Genomic DNA, 22,712 nt, shown 5'->3' with positions numbered 1-22,712 from the left:
ATGGTCACCATGCTGTCATTTGGCCAGAATAGTTTCTGAGCATGTGGGCAGAAAGACCACAGGGACAGCATCTATTGTTTCTGTGTTCTGCAGGTTGAACCCAGATATATTTTTGGAGATGTTTGTGTAATCTTTATTCATTGTGTAATGTCTGACTCAGCACTGATGTGGTGTGATTCAGTAATTGTGAGGTCATTGTATGTGACATCATGCAGTAAGTGTTGATTACCGGATCCAACAGAATCGATCAAGAATATTAGATTTGCTGTGTGCCTTTAACCCCCCCCCCCCCATCCCTGTGTGTGCATGAGAAAGCCCACACCTCATTTTCCTTTTCTATAACTTACGCTCATTCTCTTTTTCTCTCTACCCAGCGATGGAGTTGCTGTACTGGCGGGACCTTAAGCAGAGTGGGCTGGTTTTTGGCAGTGTACTGCTGTTGCTTTTCTCCCTGACTCAGTTCAGCGTAGTCAGTGTGGTGGCATATCTTGCCCTGGCTTCTCTCTCTGCAGCCATCAGCTTCAGAGTCTACAAGTCTGTGCTGCAAGCTGTGCAGAAGACAGATGAGGGCCATCCCTTCAAGTAAGACAGCTGTATATTTGTGTGTGTGTGTGTGCATGTGTGTTAATATATTAAAATAGAAATATTATTACTGTTATTACTATGTTTTTAAATAACAATATTCCCTAAAACCCTGGTGCAGAACATATCTGGATGTGGAGATGTCACTGTCCCATGATCAGATGCAGAAGTATGCAGAAAAAGCCCAGTACTATATCAACAGCACACTGAAAGAACTACGCAGACTGTTCCTGGTTCAGGATTTGGTGGACTCACTAAAGGTTTATTTAATTTTATTTATTTTAATATTCATAATCTGTTATTTACAGTGCGCTATAATAAAATCCAGTAAAAAAAAACAGATGCCAAAAAAAGTACAGTAAAATAACAATTTTCACGTTTTGTTGTAAATTTGACATTTTAACTGTATTTCAAAAATACGCGAAACGTCTGTAAAAAAATAACAGTAAAATTTTGTAAAATTACAGTTTTTTTAATTGTAGAGAGGACGTCTGAGTAGTTAACAACTTATGAATCATACAGTGTTTGTCTTGCCATATTTCAGTGTACAGGCCCAAATTCCATCACAAATCATTTGATACCCGTATATGTGGTGCATATCAGTGTTCTAAATGCTGGCTTTGTTTTTTGACCCAAGTTTGCAGTGCTGATGTGGTTGCTGACCTATGTGGGTGCTCTGTTCAATGGACTCACTCTTCTTATTATGGGTGAGCACATACTTTGAATTGCATTTTTTTGTTGTTGCAATTTTGCAATTTTATTCACACTTTTATTATTTCCTGCTTTAGTGGTGGTCTCCATGTTCTCCATGCCTGTGGTCTACGAGAAATACCAGGTCAGTGGAATCCTTTGTTACCATGACTACAGTGTCATCTGTTACCTAGACCAGTGGTTCCCAAAGTGGGTGCAGCAACAACTGGCTAGGGGTGCCACCGAATCTTAGCTTTTTTCCAGTACCATATAATAATCTTTTACATCATATATTTTAAAATATATCAAAACACCAACATATAAGCATGTCCATATGAAACTGAAAATATGCAAAAAAAAACATATATTTCATACATATGTAAAGTTTAAATATCTTTTTTACTGCCACTTGGACTGTTCCCAGGAGAGAATCGCTTTGCTAAGCTCCGCCCATTGTACTAATGCGCACTCATGTGGGACACGCGTTACATACTAGCTATCTCAGGTTGGTTTCACGATTTCTCCCCCTGCCCCCGCTGGACTGCGTTCATATAATTATTTTTTTGGGGTCCGAACCGCGGGTCGTTTGCGTCATCAAGCCTGCAGCTGTTTAACCTGTCGCTTAACGACGACGCAGGAGAGGGCGGCAAAGAGCATTATATTGCTCGCTACACTTTTATACATTTTTGTTTTTGAACCGTGAGTTTTGTTTCCAAAGCTTCAGTACATAACGGCTCTTTCGTCTATGAATGTACTGCAAATGCTCTTAAGAAATGAGACTTATAGCTCTCTGCTTGGAGCGCGTCAGTCACGCTCGAAAGAAAAGTGAGTGAAACACAAGCACACATTTTTATCAAATAATACCAGGGTTTTTCCTGCATAGAGAAATTGCCGCCTCCATCTAATGTCGTGCCGCCTCAGGCTCTCGCCAAAATTATGTTGTGAGTCTTCACAAGAAATGCTGCGTGCATTTAACAGACTGTAATTTGTAACTGCAGTTGCGACATTACGCCACAGTGGAGGCGCTGTTTTGTTATCAGCACTAGTGATGGGAAGTTCGGATCATTTTACTGACTCGGACCTTTGAGTATCGTTCAGCAAAATGAACGAATCTTTTTTCGAGTCATGTCGTTCATTTCGTTCATTTTAGCAAAATATAATTAAAATGTTACATGTTACTTTCCTAACACATCTACTACTTATGCAAACGTTGATCACATTACAAACAATACAAAACTATAATGCTATAAGAAACAGAAAAGATTAATTCATTGTTTACCTGGGTCTTTAGTCTATGATTAGCTCACCACACCTCTTATCTGACAAGTCCTCGGGTTTGACTCATTCGTTCACGACGTGACAGCTTCGTAAGCTTCGTAATGCAGTCAGAGCCGGAAAGAGAATTGATTAGTTCACCTTCCGAGTCTTCGGGTTTGAGTCATTCGTTCATCATGTGACAGGCCCGTACGCTTTACCAATGCAATCAGAGCCGGAAAGAGAATTGATTAGTTCACCTCCCGAGTCTTCGGGTTTGAGTCGTTCGTTCTTTTGTCACGTGACGTGACAGCTTTGGACAGAGAAATTAGTTAATTTACTAATTCCAGTACAGGACCCATAGAATGTTGCGCATGCGCGACTGAACGAATCACTCCCAGACACGACTCGTTCTTCCCGAGTCACATTAAAGATTCATTCAAAATGAACGAATCATTCAAGAACGACCCATCACTAATCAGCACACTGAGGCGCTAAAAAGAGTTCCAGAACAAGAGTCAGCCTGTGTTTCACGGCTGTTTGTTTTGCATCCAAGTACGTTTAATTTCTTGATATTTCTTAAATGAACATGACGTACATCATTGTAATGTCTTTAGCTGTGCAGTTGGATCGTTGAATCAGCGTATACTGTACACAGCGAGTTCGCCAGTATGAACGCACATTGCGTTCAGAACGACTCGCACACAATCATTTGAACTGATTCATTTAAACTATTGAACTTTTCAGTCACTAGCGAATATAAGAGATCATTGAATCATTTAAAGTGAACAACAGAGAATGCAAGATGTGAATGAGCTTTGCTCATTTAGAAAGACTGGTTAATTCAGTTGGCTATTGTGGGCTGAAAAGTTAGTTGAAAATGATAAAAAAGCTTTATTTGATTAAAAAAACATTTCTGTTTGGTTGAATAAAAGTAATGTTTTATATAACTTAATAATTATCATTTTTATCTAATTTTATTAGAACTTTTAATATGTCAAACTCAAAGTCACTTTGGTTAAACCACTTAAAGGTACGGTAGGCCTATGTGTGTGTGTAAAAGATCAGGATGGCACCACCTCTGCCTCATTTTGAGCCAGGAAAAACCCTGAATACGTCATTAATAGCAGCGAAGCATACTGGAGTTCACATGAACCGCACCCAGACCTCCCTTTTTAAGCGTACTCGGGTACAGTTCGCAGGTGCTCACCCGGGTTCAGAAGACAGTTCACATCACCCAAACGAACCGAACTCTGACGTTAAAGGCAGGGTGTCCGATTTCTCTTAGCCGTTGTTGATGTTCCAATCAACAAAACAAACACACCCCTACCCCCATCTTTCGCTTTCGTCAGCGCTCGGCTCGGCTAATGTCCGTCCTGTGCACCTTACTGCTGATTGGCTACAAGGTTGTTACTCGGCCCGACTCAGTTGTCTAAAGCATAATTCGGAAATCGGTTACCCCTCCTTTGTTGCCGTTTTCAACTTGTGTGAGCTAGCGTTCTCATCCCTGGTGTACGTGAAAAACAAAAAAAGGCAGCGCCTGTCAGTGGAGCACAATCCACAATCTACCCCTGTATCAAGAGACTGTGCTCCCAAAAGTAGGCACGTGTATCCCATTAAAATACCCATAACACAGTTCCATGCACAGGTATTTTAGTTTCCTTTTAGGTTGTAAGGTCAGGTTTGAACAAAGCAAATAAGAACCTAAAGAAAAATGTAATGTGAGTTGTTTATTATTATTTAAAAAGAATTAAATATCAACCTTTATTCTAATGTGTTTTGTTCCAACGATTCCCTCATACAGCGAATGGTTCATATCAGTCTATGAGATTTGTTTACATGTGTCATCGAGTTGTAAATGACAGATGGTTAATTGAAATTATTTGTTTCACCTCATATAATGTCCGTTGTAATGCATTTGTAATAAATTCATGCAGCTGTTTATACTTCATTTGTTGTTTGCTCATCTGGATTTAATTTTATATATGTACGCATGTACATTTAGTTAAATCAGGGTTGGGGTGCCGTGGGAAAAAAACACTACAAAGGGGTAACTTGCCTTCAAAAAGTTTGGGAACCACTGACCTAGACTACAATGTATGCGTTTGTTTTTCACATGCTCACTATTTAAATTCCACTCTCTTTCGTCTCACTTTCTCTGTCTGTTTCTCTCCTTCTCTGTAGGCACAAATTGATCAGTATATGGACCTAATAAGGACCAATGTCAACTCTGTGGTGGCAAAGTAAGTACACCCTCCAAGCATGTTTTGAAACTATCTGATTTCAAACTTTTGTGTAAGGGTCATAAAAAACATTTTGTAAACTTTCCACCAAGCCTTTATCATTTTAATTCTTGCTTTTTTGCTCTGTGTGTTTAAATGTAATGGTTTGGCTGATCCAGATCCAATACATTTTTTTGACTATAGACCTTTTTGCAAAAGGGAAACAGTTTTTTACAAACAGTATGTTTTATTTTATTTATTATTATTGCATATAATATTTTATATATAGTATATAATTACGTCTTAAATATGTTTGTTTAATATTTTAATTTTGTTCTAACATTATTTTTAAATAATCTTTTACATTTCTGAAGTACTGTGTTGTTTCCATCTTGCAAAATGGTCTACAATAATAATCTAAACAAAGAGAGAAATAAACAAATTATTTTAGTATTCATTTTGTGCAAAAAATTTAGAATTTTTACTATAAAGGTTCTACTCTGTCTATTTAGGGTGTGAGCTATGAAATTAGGAAAAAGACAATCATTTTCACCATAGAATAAATAGTGAATTGTTAGACATTCTTAGTACACAAAATAAAAAACAAAGGTGTTTCTGATAATATATCTAATTTATCATATCTGAGTATGTAAACATGTATATCCGATGCATACTGTATGTGTCTAATTTGTGGAAATGTACTTTGTACAGGATCCAGGAGAAGATTCCTGGGGCCAAACGAAAGGCTGAGTAGGGGGAACTGAATCATGATCAAGGGTTCCTCTTTGTACACACATATACACACATACACACACATCAGGCACACATAAACATCACTGGAACATAGTTCTACTTTGTACACATTGTGACGTCTAGAGCAACGGCCAAGCTGTGCAGGAGAAGTCCCATCCTCGCCTTATAACCATAAAAAATGAGGAAAAAAGCAAAGCGTGCTGTCACTCAAATCGGGATCTAGTGGGAAGTACGACAAATTGATGAATTGTCAATGTAACCTTGAAACATGTAATTCAAATGCGGACTAGATGTGAATTTTTTTGTGTTGCTCATTTTGCTCAAGTGCATGAAGTCAAGAGTCTCAATGCTGATGAATTCTCTTTTTACCTTTTATTTTTTGTGCTTTCTCAGCTGTGCTGAAAGATGTATTTTGTTCTAGTGGGTGAAAGATCTCTCCAGCTTTACTGCTCTCCCGTGACCTCTTTTTGGAAAAAAGCTTTTGGCGTTGGTGGGGCTTTTCCTCTTCCATCACTATAAACGTGACTAATATAATCGTCATTGTCAGCTAGATGCATGGATCTGCTGAGGTTCATGGCATTGTAACGTCAGGCAAAAACGCAACTATTTAGCCAATGTTCGAATTAGATTGGTCGTCTCGCTCGTAGCATTTTGTTTCTTTCTTCGTAGGACTGATTAAAGGAGCTACAGATTCATGTTTTAGGGCAGTCATTGATGATTTTTTTCGTAAATGATACAAAACAAAAGAGAGTGAGGAGATAGAAGCTTCAGTGAGTGATTGCCAATTGTATTATTGTTACGTGTTGCTCATTCTGTTAGCTATTGACTCTTAACTATTTGCACTTAAGATATACTCAAAAAAAAAGAATGCGAAAATAAATGTTCTTAAATGTATCTCGACTCCAGAGTTTCATTTAAATGGAAGAATTCTTTGATCATAATGTTTATCATATTATTTAAGTCGTCGTTAAATGCAAGATGCATTTTATGAGCTATTAGGTCAATGGAAACATGTATGTATTTGTTATGAAGTTACGCAAACACTAAGAAATATCTGGTTTTAGTACATGTAAATATTAAATATTTATTTAAAATTTTAGTTTCTTGAGGTCTCTTAGCTTAATTAAATTCTTGTTTTTCTTATTTTACGTATTTATGCCCTTTTGGAAGTTTAGGCAAAGGTATATTTACTTATATATTGTGTTACACACAGTGTAGGCTACTGTATGTGTTGTTATTTTTTTAATTGCTACTGTCATTAGTATTAAACAGAGGAAAAACTCAATGAGAATGGAAACGAAAAAAGAAATGAGAAAAAAACATTTTCACTATTCTCAAACTTCAAGTCCTCACTGCGTATGAATAAAACAATATGGATTGGTGATGACTCCCAGCTCTGAATAAGTATTAGGAGACCGCCATCTGTTAGTGGGCACTGCTGGTTGTTCAGTGTACCTGTGCATATCTATGCTAAATGTCCAATCCAGGAACAGGTGGGACGGGCGCTTGGACAACAGCGGGATCTGTTTCCGCTCCCTGGCGTTGTCTGCAACACATTTTCCACAACACCATTACTCCTGTTAAGGAGTTTTAAAGGTAAAAACTAAATATATAAAATTGCATTGCCTTCTCATATCAATCATAGTGGTCTTTATATTGCTGTAGATTTTTAAAAGTCGTTATGTATTTAAAAGTATGTCTTATCCTTCAGTTTGACTCTGGAGTACAATAGCAGCTGAAACAGTTGATGGATGATGAAGACGCTTTCAGCTCACTAATGGGACACCTATGAGCTCGCCTCGCTCTCTGCTGTTGCATACAGAGAACTGCACTTCAGAGAGAGAGAGTGTCGCACATTTCGTTATGCTAGTGTTGTATAAAGCAGTGGTTCTCAAACTGGGAGCCCCAAGATGGATCCAGGGGGGCCACAGATTTTGTGGCATTTTATGAAATATAGAAATTTATCATAGATTTTATGCAATCAAACATCAGAAAAACGACACCACCAACCAAAAGAACTGAGGTTCCAGCATTGTATAACTGAATGTTTTTGGTTTAATTAAAATTCAAAGTTTAAGATTATACGTCTTTATATGGGGGGCCGCAAAGCGATGCACTTAAAACAAAGGGGGCCTTACAACGAAATAGTTTGAGAACCACTGGTATAAAGGGACAGGGAATTTGCTGTCAGTGGATGTGACATCCGAACAGATCACCGGCGCAGGAAATGAATGCTCTGCTGTGTATCTGATAAGAGTTAGAACCTCACAAAAGGTAATATTACAAACAAATGTGAATGTTACAATGTGTTGTGATTAGAATGGATGGATGGTTAGTATGTCTAGTCCATAGAAATTTGGAAAGTGATTTGTATACAGTAAAGACCCACATTTAACTATTCGAATTAAGGGGATCCTATGCTTTGAGCTCTTGGAGACAAACTGGTTTCCTGTCCTACAGAAATAGACCTTTTAAACATGACAAAATTTCTAATTTTATCAGCTCCGATAAGTCTGTTATGAGCTATGTATAACCATGACCTCCTGTTTAGTGCTGCCATGATTTGTACTATGAACTAAAATATAGATTTGTCACATAAACAAAACATTAAAACAGTACAAATGTTGACACAGGTCACATGTCGGCTACTCAACCAATAGAATTAAAGAGGCGTCATGCCATATAGCTCTATATCTTACATTTTGTCTCGCAATATGCAGTACACCAATTAATCATCACACCTCTAATACTGCATATTATAATATACATATATCACATTCAATGGTGCAACAGCAACAATGTAGAAAAATATCATTACTATCTAGATGTATAACTATTTATATAAACATAAGAGAGAGATTTATCTTTGTTAGATTTTTTTCTGAATTTTTGCTGTCACACCGTAGGACACGTTTTATATTATATATTTGTCAACTGGCCATATGTATCTGAGATAATCTATGTAACAACTAGCCCCAGTGCCTCCTAGTAAGGGAATACCCTGCTATCAGATGGGTAGATGGGCAAGAACATTTTACAATTAAATCTATGTTTGTCTTATTTTCTAATATTATAGAAACTGAAAAATTAAGATTTCAAAGTTTCATTTTATCATACACCAATGGTCGCGCTTGCCTAGGGGCCCCACCTGTTTTAGAGGCCTCTGATTGGCAAGATTCTTGAACTGAACTGCAAGAGTGAAAGGCACCTGAAAGCCACTAGGGGGCCTCACCCAAAGAGCAGCCTAGGGGCCCATGACCACCTTGATCCGCACCTGCCAATAGTGAATTACCATTAGCAAAATATGAAACAACACTAAAAAATCTTTTAAATTTCTCTTTTCTCTCATCATACCATCATAGAGACAGTCACTCTGGGTCAGATGGCCTTGAGGTGCCATTCTGTGTGTGTGTGGACCCATCTATACCTGAGCAAAGGCCACTGTGCCCTCATAAGCACAAACTAGGTCAGTCATGACTGGCCCGTATCTCCTTGTTAAACTCGCCTCATGACAGGGTGAAAACAGACCTCAGAACCATTCAGCAAATCTAGCGGACAAAATGAGAACAAACATATTGCTGTTAGACACTCCATTCAGAGGAGAGATGTATACTTTTTCAAAGGGCAAAACATTTGCAATAAAATGTTGTTAACCCTTTAAGGAGAAATGCCATGGGCGAAGTCTGATGATTGCAAAATGTCAAAGTTACTGGTTAGAAAGCATCAGAGAGCCAACGGAAGAGATCTCGGAGACCAAACTCTTAATGCAAACTTCTGCCTGTTTGTTCACCTGAGGACATGCAGTCTATAAATCACACAAGCCTAATGGATTTATGGGTTCTTCAAACACACATACTACCTCTGGCTCTTCTGTGTGGAAGAGGAAGACCACCGCCCATTCTAATAATATTATCATTGGAAGACAGCATTGTAGCGGTTTTAGCAAAGCTCACCAAATATGATTCTCCACCAGATCTTTCAAGATCACATCCATGAAATGAGTTATTTAAAACATCGATTTCAGTCAAGGAATTAGTTTAGCTCAAAGGAAAATACGTATAATAATCGTGATCAAATATACATATTTTACGGTCTCTGATTAGTAATATAAAGCATAACAATACTTGTAGGCATTCGTCCAGCAAATGCCTCAATGATATTATATACTTTACATTATCTCATGGCCATAAGTAACGTGACTTTACCAAACAGGATTTAGAGCAAAGGTAGCGATAATCAAACACAGTAAAAGGGACCAAGTTTGTGAGCATGAATACAGAAAACCCATCACAAACGAATATATATGGTTGTTTATTAAACTCTACTCTACATGGTAAACAAAACAATGACGATCGCATAAAACAAACAAATACATGAAACACAAATGCGCTTGGAAACGCGGAGAGAGGGGAAGAGAGAGAGAGAGAGAGAGAGAGAGGGGGCATGGCAGCGATTTCTGAACACCAATAAAAATCATCTTTAACAAAGAGGCACAGACTTAACGCAGCTATTCTATAAATAGAAACGGATACTTGCAAGCTCTGTGCTGGACCCGATATCCGTATGCGCATGTAGAGATGGAATTATTCAAAAGGTTTCAGAAGGCAGTCCTGCAGAAAGTTGTGGGCCTCGTGATCGGCCTTCCTATTTGTCAGAGAAGATTCTCTGGTTAGCCTCATATGTTAAGTTTCACATGAGACAGAGAGACTTCTCCCCCCTGCTTTGAAGCTTAGGGGTCGTAAAATATCCCACAGAGAAACAAAAGGGGGTTGATGGCCCTTTCGGTGAGAGCACCAACTCAAGTCCAGACCCCTGGAGCTAGGTTTTGACTCTGGTCTTTTGAGGTTGATATCAAGAAACCAGGAGAAAGGGGGTTGGAGGGGGTTGATGGCTCTTCTTTCAATGACTCCGACCATTTGGCTTATGCTAAATTCTCTACAGCATCATGTGAACATTCTGGCATATTCTGGGGCTACAGGTGACCCAGAAAGCTTTAGTTACCCGCAATTTCAGATTTTATTGTAATGTTTTAGTTACCAATGTCATTCTGAAAATGCAATTATTTGTAGAATTCAGCTGGTCATGTGATCTCAACATGCAGGCGACCCGTTCCTCCTACTTGTTAGACTTCAGCCTTCATCTCATGTGAATACAGTATATCTTGATGTAATGCCGGTTTCTACGAAGTCATGCATTTAAACTTTACATAAGCACACCTTTTCAAAGGAAAAGATCCTTGTGTAATCACGCACACTGCCCTCTGGTGTAACAATACGTGCACACCAGTCATGTCCCAAAACATCACTGTCCAAGCACGGGCACCCTGCCAGTGGCAATGACATCAACAACCTTAGAACACAGACTGACAGTCAAAATTAGCCTCTTTCTCTGTGGTTATGTGTGACAGAGTGTTTTTAGTGTGGATGGTAAAAGGTCCTGTGCCATTTCCAGTAGGTTTCTTCCTCCCTTTGAATAAAAGTTACACATCATCTGAGGCAAAAATAAAAAGACAGTTTTTACGGAAAAGGATGCATTTTTGTAACTGTAGAATTAATGATCAAACTTGTTCCCAGCTCAGCCAATATAGAGAAACATTGTTATTATGACCTCATTAAAAAATATGATATGACACAATAGATGGAAATAATTGGACATCCGATAAGGTCATGTCTTGCGTTCTGAGTCTGGAACGGATGAAAAACTACAAAATGATGTGACACAGAGTATGTTTGGAAGTAACTGATTGTTTTTGTCAACATGGTCTCTCTTTTCATATTTAGCCTGTGGGGAAGAGCAATATATGCAAAGACACATCACGCATATTTGGAGAGCGGAAGGTTGAGGGAAAAGGAAGAATGACACACATCACATGTGCTTGTAGTGATGAACGATGACCTCAAAAAGGTGTGGGAAACAAATTCTCCATAAACATCAAAATATAATATAATAATAAAAATAACGTTTTCTTAAATTAAGTTTATGTTTCTTACTCAATTGGCAGATCATTTTTCTTGTAAGCATTAACTTACTTAATTTAGATTTAATATCATACGTATGTCATTTTGCTTTTTTAATAAAGGTCCAATGTGCAGTGTTTTGGAGGATCTGTTGACAGAAATGCAACATAATATACATAACTATGTCAGAGGTATAGACCTTACATAATGAAGCGTTATGCTTTTATGACCTTAGAATGAGCTATTTCTATCTACATACACCACAGGTCCCCTTACATGAATTCGCCATGTTGTTTCTACAGTAGCCCTAAACGGACAAACTGCTCTACAGTAAATACATTTTCTCCTTTGGCAAAGAAGCAAAAACGTGATGACATCTTAGTCCTGTCAGCCACCATAGTGCTTCAAAAGCAAGGGGTGGAGTGAGCCGTTGGTTGCATTTCATAACCTCACCACTAGTTGCCACTAAATTTCAAACACTTGACCTTCAAATAAATGGTTCAGATATTTGCACAGGTAAACAAGACAACAATAATAAGAAATTCATGATTTCAGTATTTCTTTTTTAGTGTACTGAGCTGGTCTTTATATCCGAAATGTCCTGCTCCATAATACACATACGTCAGTATAAATAACAGTACTGTGATAGTAAAAGTCATTGATTCTTTTCATTCTGATTTCTGTTGGAGTTTCTCTGTAGCACTTGGAAATGACATGATATCTACATGGATAATTTTATTGGATTATTATGGCATGTGCACATGGCAGGTGGTGAAGACAACAGTCTGGTGCTTTGCTCTGATCTGACCCAGAACTAGAACCAGACGCTGGGCTGTAATAATATGTCTCTGAAGACCTTAAAGCCTGCAGTATTCCCAGAGGTCCCCATATGGACCAATATGTAATGGAATGCCGCTTGGATGGAATGCTATTTACATTCAATTTGTTATACCATTGTGAATTTGCATAAATATGGACATGCAGATATCAAAAGTAGGTCAATTTGCTTGATTAATTTATTTTATTTATTTACTCATGGCTAGGGACAAACCTAACCCTTCGGTTAAAGTAACGCAAGTTTGGTTGTTTCAATGTAAAATTCTGGGTTGTTTAAACCTATGATTGGGTCAAATATGGACCTTTTCATTTGAACCCAATGGTTGGATTTGACTGTTTTATATTAATATTAATCACAATGGTAATGATGTGGAAAAATGTGGATGATCTCGTCATGGTTAAGTTATGTGTATTGTTTTTAATTGAAGTTTTTTTTGTGAAGGAGATTTTTATTTCATATAAAAGACTCTCGGATCTGTAGTCAGTGATTTTGCCATGATTTGTCAGCCATGATTTTACACTAAATAATTATTATCCTCAACCCAAGTTCAACATCTCACTGATGATCTCAAATTCGGAATGTTTGACAGTGCTTGGAAAAGGCAGTGAAACAAATGTTGACAGATGATAATTTTATTAGATAATTGTTTTATATTTTGATCATTTTACTGTAATATAACTCTAATATAAGTTATTTTTCTTTAGGAGTTGATATTGTAATGTGCGTGCACATGTGTTCGTGCTGTATGTTTGAGTGGGAGATGAGGAAGAGTGGGCTGGGTTATCAGAGCAAAGAGACACAAGCCAGTTTGCTGTGGGCAGAGACTCACATTTGTCTTTGTAACTTTGCCTTGTGCTGTCATCTACACAGCGCCAGTTCTGTTTGCCACTGCTACAAGCTTTTTATCTTTTTTGCTCATCTATATTTTGCCTTTTTTAGTTTCTACTCTTCTATTGCTGGTGTTTTTATCTGTCTTTCCTACATTTTTCGTATCGTCTCATTCTGACTCTGTCTCTGTTTGCTTATACTTTTATGTGCATAACCTGATGCAGTTGCAGTTTTTGGGGTTTTGAGATGGAGTCAAGGCATCATGGACCTCAACCTTTCAGACACACAAGGTAAAAATATTACTTTGTTATTCTTCTTTGTGTTTGACACTTTGGAATAGTTCCTTTTCTTCTAATTCTGCTCTGTCCATCATCTCACTGCTCATCCCATCATGTTTCTATTTTCACCTAAACAGTTTTGTACCTTTTTCTATCTCTCTGTCTCTGTCTCTATCTGTCAAATCATGTATCTTTCTTTTCTCAATACATTATTGACTTTTTCAGTCAAGAGGTGTAAAGAGTACCTGAAAACCTTGAGTAAAAGTACAGATACCTTGCAGTGAAAATTACTCCATTACAAGTGGCAAGTCACAAATTCCAAAACGACTTGAATCAAAGTCTTAGAGAGTATCTGGTTTTAACAGCACTGGAGTATTTTACTCATACTGAACGTAGGCTCGAAGAAGCACTAGTCCTCAACACTTAATAGACATGTCAGTGAAAAACAAGCATAAACTGCTGCAGAAAAAGTTTGGTAAAATGTAAGGCGTAATTGCATTAGTCAAAAAAAAATATTACAAAAAAAAAAAATTACAAATGTAGAGTAAAGAGTACATACTTATTCAAAAATGTAGTCAAGTAGAGAGTACAAGTTGCTAATATCTTTAATACTTGGTAAAACTACAAAGTATCCAAAAAGATATTACTTAACTACAGTGACTAGTTACATTTACTTTAATACTTTACACCACGGCAGACCATCATTTGGATCCATATCCTTCTTTCTTTCTGATTACACTTTGCATAGGTGGCAAATGCAAATGGCATGTATGCAGTTTATGTTTGGGAGCCCAGTTTACTTGTTAGCTTGTAGTCAATTCTTTTCAAAGAAAAGTGCTTTCTGAGCATTCTAAACTTTATCACTGAATATTGTAATGTTATATTCCCTCTGGTTACTACCAAGATAATGCACAGAAATGATTTTCCCTCCGATGCGGTTTGCATTACTTGAATACAGAGGAGTTCTATTGTGCCGATGTAACTCAGATGAGCAAAGCTTGATGTGATACAATGTGAAGGACTGTCTACAAATAAGGATCAAGCTCTTTATTCCAGTCACATTTCGTTTTTTAAATGACTGTAAAGAGAGAGTGACTTCGGATCTAACAGGAGATATCATCCCTTTGTACAATAGTTCAATTGCTGTAATGCTGTCTCACTATGTGAAGATTTGTTTCAGCTCCTCTATTGAAAAGTTACAGGCTTGGTTGTAAATATAGAGTTTTTTGGCTCAGAATTTTGTGGGAGGTTGGTTGAAGACGATCTTAGACCCTATTTGTACCATAAAACACAACTCTGTTTACCCCTGTAGCGATGGTCCTGGTTTCAATACTCATGTGAAGGACGGGTTGGTTTTGTCACTGATCATATATCTGAAAATTGAGTAAAAATGAAAAACCAACTTTCAGTGAATTTGAGGTATGCATTGTATTAGTATGTATGTTCCCTGGGAATTCGAACCAAACATTATGCTGCAAACACAATGTGCTACCAACTGAGCAACAGGACTATATAGACAATATAGGCTCTAATAAAAAACATAAAATAATGGAGTATTAATAAAAAATGATCATTAGAAAAAAGTATTTTATAATTCATGACTTGATGGAACGGAATGGAACACAAACCTAATGTAGTAACCTTGAAATCTGCCATATCAGCCATATCTCTGTAAGCAATAGAAGTGCTTTTAGTGGAAAGCTCTTCCAGATTATGCTTTTCCGTTTATGTGTGTAGTAATACATCTTTCTTCACTGCAGCCCAGCAATGCCATTCTTAGGTTGGTCGAAATGGCCCCAAGCAAAAGGTGAATCAGCACAAGGATGTGTGGCACCTGTAGGTCCAATGTTACTGCGGGAGTTCCTTTGGCAGCTAGAGCAAAGAGCACTTCAGTTTCAAGAGGCGGAGTTCCAATACTGCCTCTCCCGTGGCATTCTGGGATACCATCACCCCCAAGCACACCCGAACCTGCTAGCCCTCATACCCGCTTCTGAGCACCGTCAGCTAGAGCACCTCTGTGGACGCATCCCACCCTCACACGCTGCTGTCGTACTTTCCAGGTAAAGTGGAATATTTACATTAAAATAGTTATTGGTTTGTGTTTATTTTCTCTCACTTCGAGTTCATATTTGGAATTTGCTGTCGTGCTAATATTTTCTAAAATGGCTTTGTTGTTCTAATGGTATTGATTTTTTTTAAATATTGTACAGATTTTTTTATTAGAACAATTTATTTTTCCACAAAGGCTCCATGATCTTCTGGCTCACAATGACATTCCTCCCTGGGACCTGGTGAGCATCTTCAAGCAAGTTCTTAGGGACTTTCTGAGGAGACAGGAAGATGGAATGCAGATACGTCCACTGCCTTCAGCTTCACCTGCAATTATTTCTACTCCCTTTCCACCGACAGAGAGTAATAACAATAATCACATGACAGAAAATGCACTGCACAAGTCTTTACCAGAGGAGTCAGGAAGGCAAAGAGAGGAGATTCCAACTATATCTAGTTATGTGGATAAACACTTGTATGCCACCTGTCCCTACTCTATACACAGAGATTGGAGCCTGCCGTTTTGCCATCCTATTAGTTATGAGGCCTACAGCACTACATTGTAAGCCTCACCTATAGTAATTGTAAGGAAAAAATCACGTGGCCCCTTTCTATCTCCCTCGTTACTATTCTAATCTGTTCATGTATTGCAGTTTATATTAACATTTTAAAAAGATAAAACTTTCTCTATAATGAAATACCATAGCTTGCTTGTCTTTTCACACGTCTTGACACCTTTGGGGGTCAAACGTAAACAACATTGAAGGTAAAGCACTGTTGCAGAAATCTACCTCTATCTGTCTTCCTATGTCAGCATACTGAATGGACATACTGTATATTCTGCAACAAGTTTGATCTATATAGATGAATGACCTTTTTCTTACCTAAATAAGGCATGCTAATGCAAAGACATTATCAACAAATTCATAGGTGTAATTATGCCCATTTTTGACAGCCGTAATCTCTTCAAGCCACAATTTCTGTTTCTACAAAACATTTTAAAGGTTTCACAGATGAATTACAACATTAGATCTAAGAAAATATTAGATACTCTACATTCATTTGTTTCAAAAACAAAATAAGATTTTTGCTTTATCTTTCCGTGGTATACAGCTAATAACTGAGCAAACTGGAAGCAGCGCGCACACATGATCACATACACCCAGAGCAGTCAACCCAGTTATCCAACCTAATCTGTATTTTTTCGTAGTTATATTTCTGGATTACAGAGCAGAGATGAGCCTGAGGGGAGAGGATTGCACCACTTTGCCTTTGTGCATCAGTGGGTCCTGCTCCACGCACTTAACCATAAAATACCTAGCATGCATTATACCTCCCCAATGCTAGAACACAGGTATACTGTTGACCCATGAAGTGAGGCCTACCTTTCTTGCGTGGTGGCTGTGATCATCCAAAACAATAGCAGCAATCACAAATTTTGTCTTTAAACCTGATAGATTTGTGTTATTGTCTCTTGCATATCAAATATGGGTGTTTTGTGTAATTGTCATCAAAGTGTATGCTAAATTGCTTCTGTGAACCCTGCAAACTTTCTTATTGTTTCCCCATGTTTATCAAATAAATTTCAACTGTATTGATATGGCACATTCATATCATGGCTGCATAACCCCAAGCTTTTTTTAAGCACTGTGTTTGGTGATAGAAAATGTATGGAAGTCGACGATGAACAGGAGAATAACTGTGGTATTCATAATATTTCTTTTCAGGTGTCAGAATGATTTGATTGGGATATCATATTAAAATGTAAAAATGTAATTAAATAAAACTTGCAAATAGGTAGGCAAATTAGAACAAATACATAATAAATGTATACAATATCTGATCTTTTAGATACCTTATATGAATAACTTGTATGCTGAATATGTAGCTGCATGTTGAAAAAATAAAACTTTCTCGCCCTCCATTCACACCCATAGTATTTGTTTTCCCTACTATGGCAGTAAATAGGGGGCGAGATATGGTCGGTTACTGACATTCTTCCAAACATCTTTCTGTATGTTTAGCAGAACAAAGAAATATATAATTAATTGTAATTGATGACAGAATTTTTGGGTGAACTATCCCTTTAAGGCTTACTTATTTTGTGTCCAATGTTTTGAGCCTTTCCTGAACCTCGTTAATGTGAAAATGTCTCAGAACTGAAGGAAATTTGTAATGCTAATTCGTTTATTGATCACATTTTACAGCAATGATCTAAGGTGAAATAATGATACCTTAATCATAAAATTGGAAACACTTTTTAAAATCACTAAGACTTTTATTTTGATAGTTCGGCTTTTATATACTAAACGGAAGCCTGTAGACATCTTCCGTTGTGTCTCCCATACCAAGCTAGCCTAGAACAGTGACCTTCTCCGAGTGTTCCAGCGCAGTTACTTTCTAGAGGTGAGTTAACGTACATTTCTACTTAATGAAATACAAGAAATGTTCATTTGTAGCTTATTGAACCATCACTGGCCAGTACAAGAAGGCGACTCTCGTTTGAACCAATATTCTTGGCTTATTATGCCATAAACGACAAGGCCTTGCTCAACGCCTTCAATGAATTAACATCGACAAGTGCACTTTGCAAACTTGACATCTACGTAGCACACACAGATCAATACGCAAATATTTTCTCAGTCTAGTTGGGAATAGCGATTGCCCCTTAGGCAACGTTAGACTGTGGAAAGAAACTGCGGTTCTTTTCGATATTGAAGTGACCGCACGCGTTAACGATCTGTCATTTAACGTTAAACCGCTTGACATTAGCGTTCCCTTTTCCGACAGCCAGGGAAACACCGTGTTTGTTATGATGTTACATTATCTTAAAAATGCATGATTTCTAAACACCTTATCGTTAAGATACTTGGATTTGAATGGTTCACGAATGTTTGATTTGTGTCCTTGAAGGTACTTATCTTTTCTTTTTGCTTTTGGGATATTTTTTTAACATGGTTGTTGTTTACACATTTAAAGCAAGCTCATCATTAGCCCAGATGCATAATGTATTAATAAACTGTGTAGTAAAAATCACGTGCATCCTTATGTTCTGGTCACTAGATGGCAGGTGGTGCATTTGCTGGCTGGTGGACAAAGGTGGCCCCTTACTACACCAGGGCATACCAGGAGATGTGGGTTGGTGTAGGAATCATGACCTTTATGTACTACAAACTTTCATATGGAGGTGAGAAGTCAAGTTTGTTAAAGAGCTATTTAGTAGTCTATGTTAAAACAGCATAAACCACATTCAGAGCTTTTTGTTGCATGGACATGGCTGCTAATTTTACAAATTAAAAGCACAGACATGCTTGTAGTCGTAAAGTATTAACACGTGTTGATGTTTTGCAGGAAAGAAGAAAGCAGTGCAGTCAAGTAAGTCAACTTTTTTGTAATTCACTGTAGGTTTTTCAATATGGTTATTTTGTCTCAAACCTTTGCTTGTTGAAACATTTTGGTAAATGTAGTGAAATGACTATAGATATTATGATAACAAATCCTAATGTTATCTATAAACGAATTTAAAGCACAAAGATGACAATGACCACTAAAATGTATGAGGAACTGTTACAAATATTAATTTCTCTGGGACGTGTCAATAAACTTTTGAAATATAACCTTACCTTTATTCCTAACAGAGCCTGCCCATTGATTGGACCACTGGGCAAGAGTGTCATTCCCCATGCCTCCTCTGTAAATCTTCCCCAGAAGAACTTCATCTGGATATCTGTATTTTGTTTTATGGAAAGAATAAAATGCTTGATTTGGATCACCCTATTGATAATTCACTCACTTGTAGTCTTTCATTCTGTCATGCAGGAAATACAATTGATACGGGTATACACCTGTGATACCTAATATCATAAAACATGGAACAGTTTAACTTATGAAAATAAAATGTTAAAACAAGACTCTTTGAAAGTTAGTTTGTTTAATGGTGACAAAGTTATTGAATTTCCACTAAAATCCTTGTGATAATACTTTATTATAAGTTTATGTTCTGTAACGAGTGAAATATTCATGAGTCTTGTTTTGAAAGTATTTCATATTCAGTGCTTAGAATGATAAGCGACCCAGTATTAATAAATATTTCGCATTTTAATTCTGTGTTTTACATTTTAAACTCTTTCCATTTTTTATTCCCAGATTATTTTATTCTGTAGAAATATGGCGTTTATATGATCGATAAGTACTGAGTGTTTAAAGAAAGTCATTTTCTTTTTTTTTCGTGAAATATCCCTTTAAAGTTTTGTTGTATCTGAGCTAAAAATGAAGAGCTGAAACAATCAATCTCAAACATATAAAACACTCATGCATCTCAGGGTATATTTATAATATGAAATTAACAAAAAATTTAGATCTAGAAGAAAGCTCATGCATGTATGACATTTATGATTTTTCTACATGAAATAGTCCTTACATGATGTAAAGAACATTATGTGAAAATATAATCTAGATAACTTTATTATATTCACTGAGAGATTGAAATTATAGTGACATTAATGGTTAAAATCAAACTTTGATGCTTGTTATCTTAAAATTATTTTGAGACTAGCCTGGTTTTCCCAGACTGTCATATTGCTTCGCTTTTTCCTTGAACGCTTGCAAGTCTAACTTGCTTTCACGCCTGTTGTTGACTAATTATTTTTCTCAATGACAAATTCTCGAGGCGTATACCCATTTTAAATCCCGGTAAACACACAAACACCCAGAAGTCACTACGCTGTACATTCCTGTCATTCCACATCGGCGCGTGCCATCATTTAACCAACACAACAAGAGAGAGCTGCATGTTATTCGCCTCCTCGGCTTGCTCTCTCAAACAACACTTCTACCATACCTGTGTCGTTTTTTTAGAGATATAATACTATATCGGACCGCACTTAGATGAAGAGCGTGTTTTGATTTTGTTTCTTTGCTTAGAGAAGAAAAGTGTTTTACCTGGCTTCAGTTAGCAGGCTAACTAGTTTAGCTGTCTCGCGAGTTATTCGATACTGGGCTTCTTTTAGTATTCAAGGAAACTAGTATCACCACATGGAGGTTTTTTAAGAATTATGGCACATATTTACACGTGACACGTGAGTATAAATGTGTAATTTGTTAACGACTGTTGTGTATTACTTAACTTTACGTTAACAATTCCTGGCTACCGATGTTTCTGTTCGTGCTAGCTGGCTAACAGATGTGAGTGAGAACCATTTGATTGAAACAGACAGTGTTGACAAAGGCAAAACCTTTGAAATAAACGCCCTTAAATGTAAAAAAACATCGAATGAGCTGTTTTAAAACATGTGTTGTTGCTTTGATGTATAACACAGTCGATATAAATAACCCATTCGCTGTCAGGAGAAAGTGAGTTAAGGACTCCTTGTGGGTGTAAAGATACAGAACGTGTAACATCTGCTATTTCTACCCACACAGCTGATTTTCCAGTTTGGTGAGCGTCTTTTAAAGCGTCTGTTTCGCTTTTCCTTCTCCGCTTACAGTGGGTTATTTAATAACCAGGGGCTTATCACGTTAAAACTTTATTTATTTTATACTATATTTTTATCGCAGTTTTTTTTATCTCGACATTGGGTTATGGCCTGTTTGGCCTGTGTGCAGCTTGGTGTATAGTCATGTGTTATGTACATACTGCAAGTTATTGTTTTCTTGATGTACAGAGGACTGTGATCTCGGGTTGGATCTTGTGAAAGGCAAAGTGAAGCTTTCTGAAGAGCAGATGTTCCTCTGACACAAGTAAAGATGATGCCTGTGAGTATTCTTTCTTCTATTTTGTAAGATATATGAATCAGCAGTGTCACAAGTACTTCATGTAAGTTTGTTTACATATTTGTAAACTGTCAGTATCATTTGCGAATTACAGACTGAGGTGTCAAGGTGGTGGGACTTCTTATAAGAGTGTTATGTTGGAGTAAACATAAAATACAAAAACTGATGCACATTAACTGTGGTCAACCTGCTTGGACCTAACATGGATTATATCACTTTTGCATTTACAAGAAATGTATTAATTGCTAAATGTACTGCAAATGTTTGCCTATTGAATTGTCCTTGAGACCATATTTAGGTAGGCTGCTAATGGGCTGTGAATGGGAATATCCCCCTTGTAGAAAGGCTATGTGTGGCTCATGCTGTTCTGTTTTAAATCCATCTGTCAGATCAGTACTTTTCAGTAAAAGGCCTCTACCGGAGGTAGCCAACAAGTTCATTACATTAACAGATCAGTTTGAATCATGTTTTTTTTAACCTCAACATGCAGAAAGCTCAGCATGCACTAATGATGGCTTTTAGTTTTATGATGCTGTAGTTCTGTGGCTCATTAGGAAACAGTTTTTCTTTTTAGCTTAATGATAATAATGAGTGCCATGCCCCTTAATTATCAGTTTCTATTGGGAAAAAGTGATTTTTGTGCTTTGCAACATTCAAGAGTATGTTAATTATTTTACTAAATTATTGTTCAAGAGACCTCGAGATATGGGGAGTTTTTTATCAGATTATTTTGAAACAACAGAGGCAACATTACATGCAACATTTCTGATTCTAATACTTTACAAAGACTTTTAGTATGTCACTCTGTTGCCACTACCAGATGACTTGCTTGGGGATCACACATTAACTCTAAATGAAGCGTTGTATCATTAAACATTAACCTTGTTAAGCACATTTAACATACAATGCTTTTACATTATTAACGAATTGGATTTTTTTGCCTGAAGTGCCTTTTTTTACTGCCTTAACTGCAGACACTATGGCGATTGTTAGGTTATCACAACCCAACTAACCACTACCTCTCATGCTTATCTTATCTAAACTAATCCTAATGGTATTTAGTTGCCAGTCAGTCACATCTAATTGGGGTAAACAGTGAAGATAATTGTATCTCCCTGTCAAGTTTTGAAGAACATTAGCAGCCCCCAACTGTTTGTTTTCTAGGTTATACTTTCAAACCAACATGTATGTACATAATAACTTAAGAATTGTGTCAAATGCTGTGCACATATCTGCATATCTTGTCTGGTTATTACTAGCTCAAACAGAACATCTTAGCAGAAAACACAATCCATCTAATAGCAACCTTCATTGCTATTCATTATTTCAGCTTTTTGATTACATCTGGAATTGATCCTGTGTTTGCTATAGCTTGAAAGCAAATGTTTTAGTTATTGGACCGTTTTTATTAAAAAAAATGTATTTCACACTGTCATTTTAGGTTTGCATTATTACTTCTATAAAAGTGATACTGGCCCATGATTGACCA

General features: G+C 37.1%; 4 protein-coding genes across 8 annotated transcripts in view; all 4 read left to right on the top strand.

Moving 5' to 3' along the window:
• rtn1b (reticulon 1b) overlaps positions 1–6,395 on the top strand; it is a 31,071-nt gene extending 24,676 nt beyond the window's left edge. For both annotated transcript variants that reach the window (XM_057352663.1, XM_057352664.1), the window contains 6 exons: positions 375–582; positions 704–842; positions 1,220–1,289; positions 1,371–1,417; positions 4,711–4,769; positions 5,460–6,395. In XM_057352663.1, coding sequence (XP_057208646.1) covers positions 375–582; positions 704–842; positions 1,220–1,289; positions 1,371–1,417; positions 4,711–4,769; positions 5,460–5,502 — 566 coding nt within the window. In that variant the 3' untranslated portion in view covers positions 5,503–6,395. The remainder of the gene's footprint in view (positions 1–374; positions 583–703; positions 843–1,219; positions 1,290–1,370; positions 1,418–4,710; positions 4,770–5,459) is intronic.
• Positions 6,396–7,022: 627 nt separating this feature from the next.
• rd3l (RD3 like) lies at positions 7,023–17,086 on the top strand. 2 transcript variants are annotated; one of them, XM_057353429.1, is made up of 4 exons: positions 7,023–7,097; positions 13,349–13,414; positions 15,163–15,462; positions 15,648–17,086. In XM_057353429.1, exons 2-4 carry the CDS (start codon positions 13,371–13,373, stop codon positions 16,015–16,017), a joined length of 714 nt encoding a protein of 237 aa, XP_057209412.1. In that variant the 5' UTR covers positions 7,023–7,097; positions 13,349–13,370; the 3' UTR covers positions 16,018–17,086. The 2 variants fall into 2 exon arrangements, with proteins under 2 accessions (XP_057209412.1, XP_057209410.1); XM_057353427.1 differs by lacking the exon at positions 7,023–7,097 and having other exon boundaries at positions 13,146–13,414.
• Positions 17,087–17,746: 660 nt separating this feature from the next.
• On the top strand, positions 17,747–19,239 carry atp5mj (ATP synthase membrane subunit j). Its single transcript, XM_057353293.1, has 4 exons — positions 17,747–17,857; positions 18,515–18,638; positions 18,803–18,826; positions 19,090–19,239. Exons 2-4 carry the CDS (start codon positions 18,515–18,517, stop codon positions 19,101–19,103), a joined length of 162 nt encoding a protein of 53 aa, XP_057209276.1. The 5' UTR covers positions 17,747–17,857; the 3' UTR covers positions 19,104–19,239.
• Positions 19,240–20,078: 839 nt separating this feature from the next.
• ppp1r13bb (protein phosphatase 1, regulatory subunit 13Bb) overlaps positions 20,079–22,712 on the top strand; it is a 42,810-nt gene continuing 40,176 nt past the window's right edge. The window contains exons 1-2 of one of the 3 annotated variants that reach the window (XM_057352147.1): positions 20,079–20,529; positions 21,115–21,205. In XM_057352147.1, the coding sequence (XP_057208130.1) occupies positions 21,197–21,205 (9 nt within the window). In that variant the 5' untranslated portion in view covers positions 20,079–20,529; positions 21,115–21,196. The remainder of the gene's footprint in view (positions 20,530–21,114; positions 21,206–22,712) is intronic. The other 2 variants (XM_057352145.1, XM_057352148.1) reach the window with 2 other exon arrangements.

The sequence above is a fragment of the Triplophysa rosa genome, linkage group LG15 (genome assembly GCF_024868665.1).
Source record: "Triplophysa rosa linkage group LG15, Trosa_1v2, whole genome shotgun sequence".
Lineage (NCBI taxonomy): Eukaryota > Metazoa > Chordata > Actinopteri > Cypriniformes > Nemacheilidae > Triplophysa > Triplophysa rosa.
Note: the sequence above shows the minus strand (reverse complement) of the source record. Positions and strands in the feature narration are given on the sequence as shown.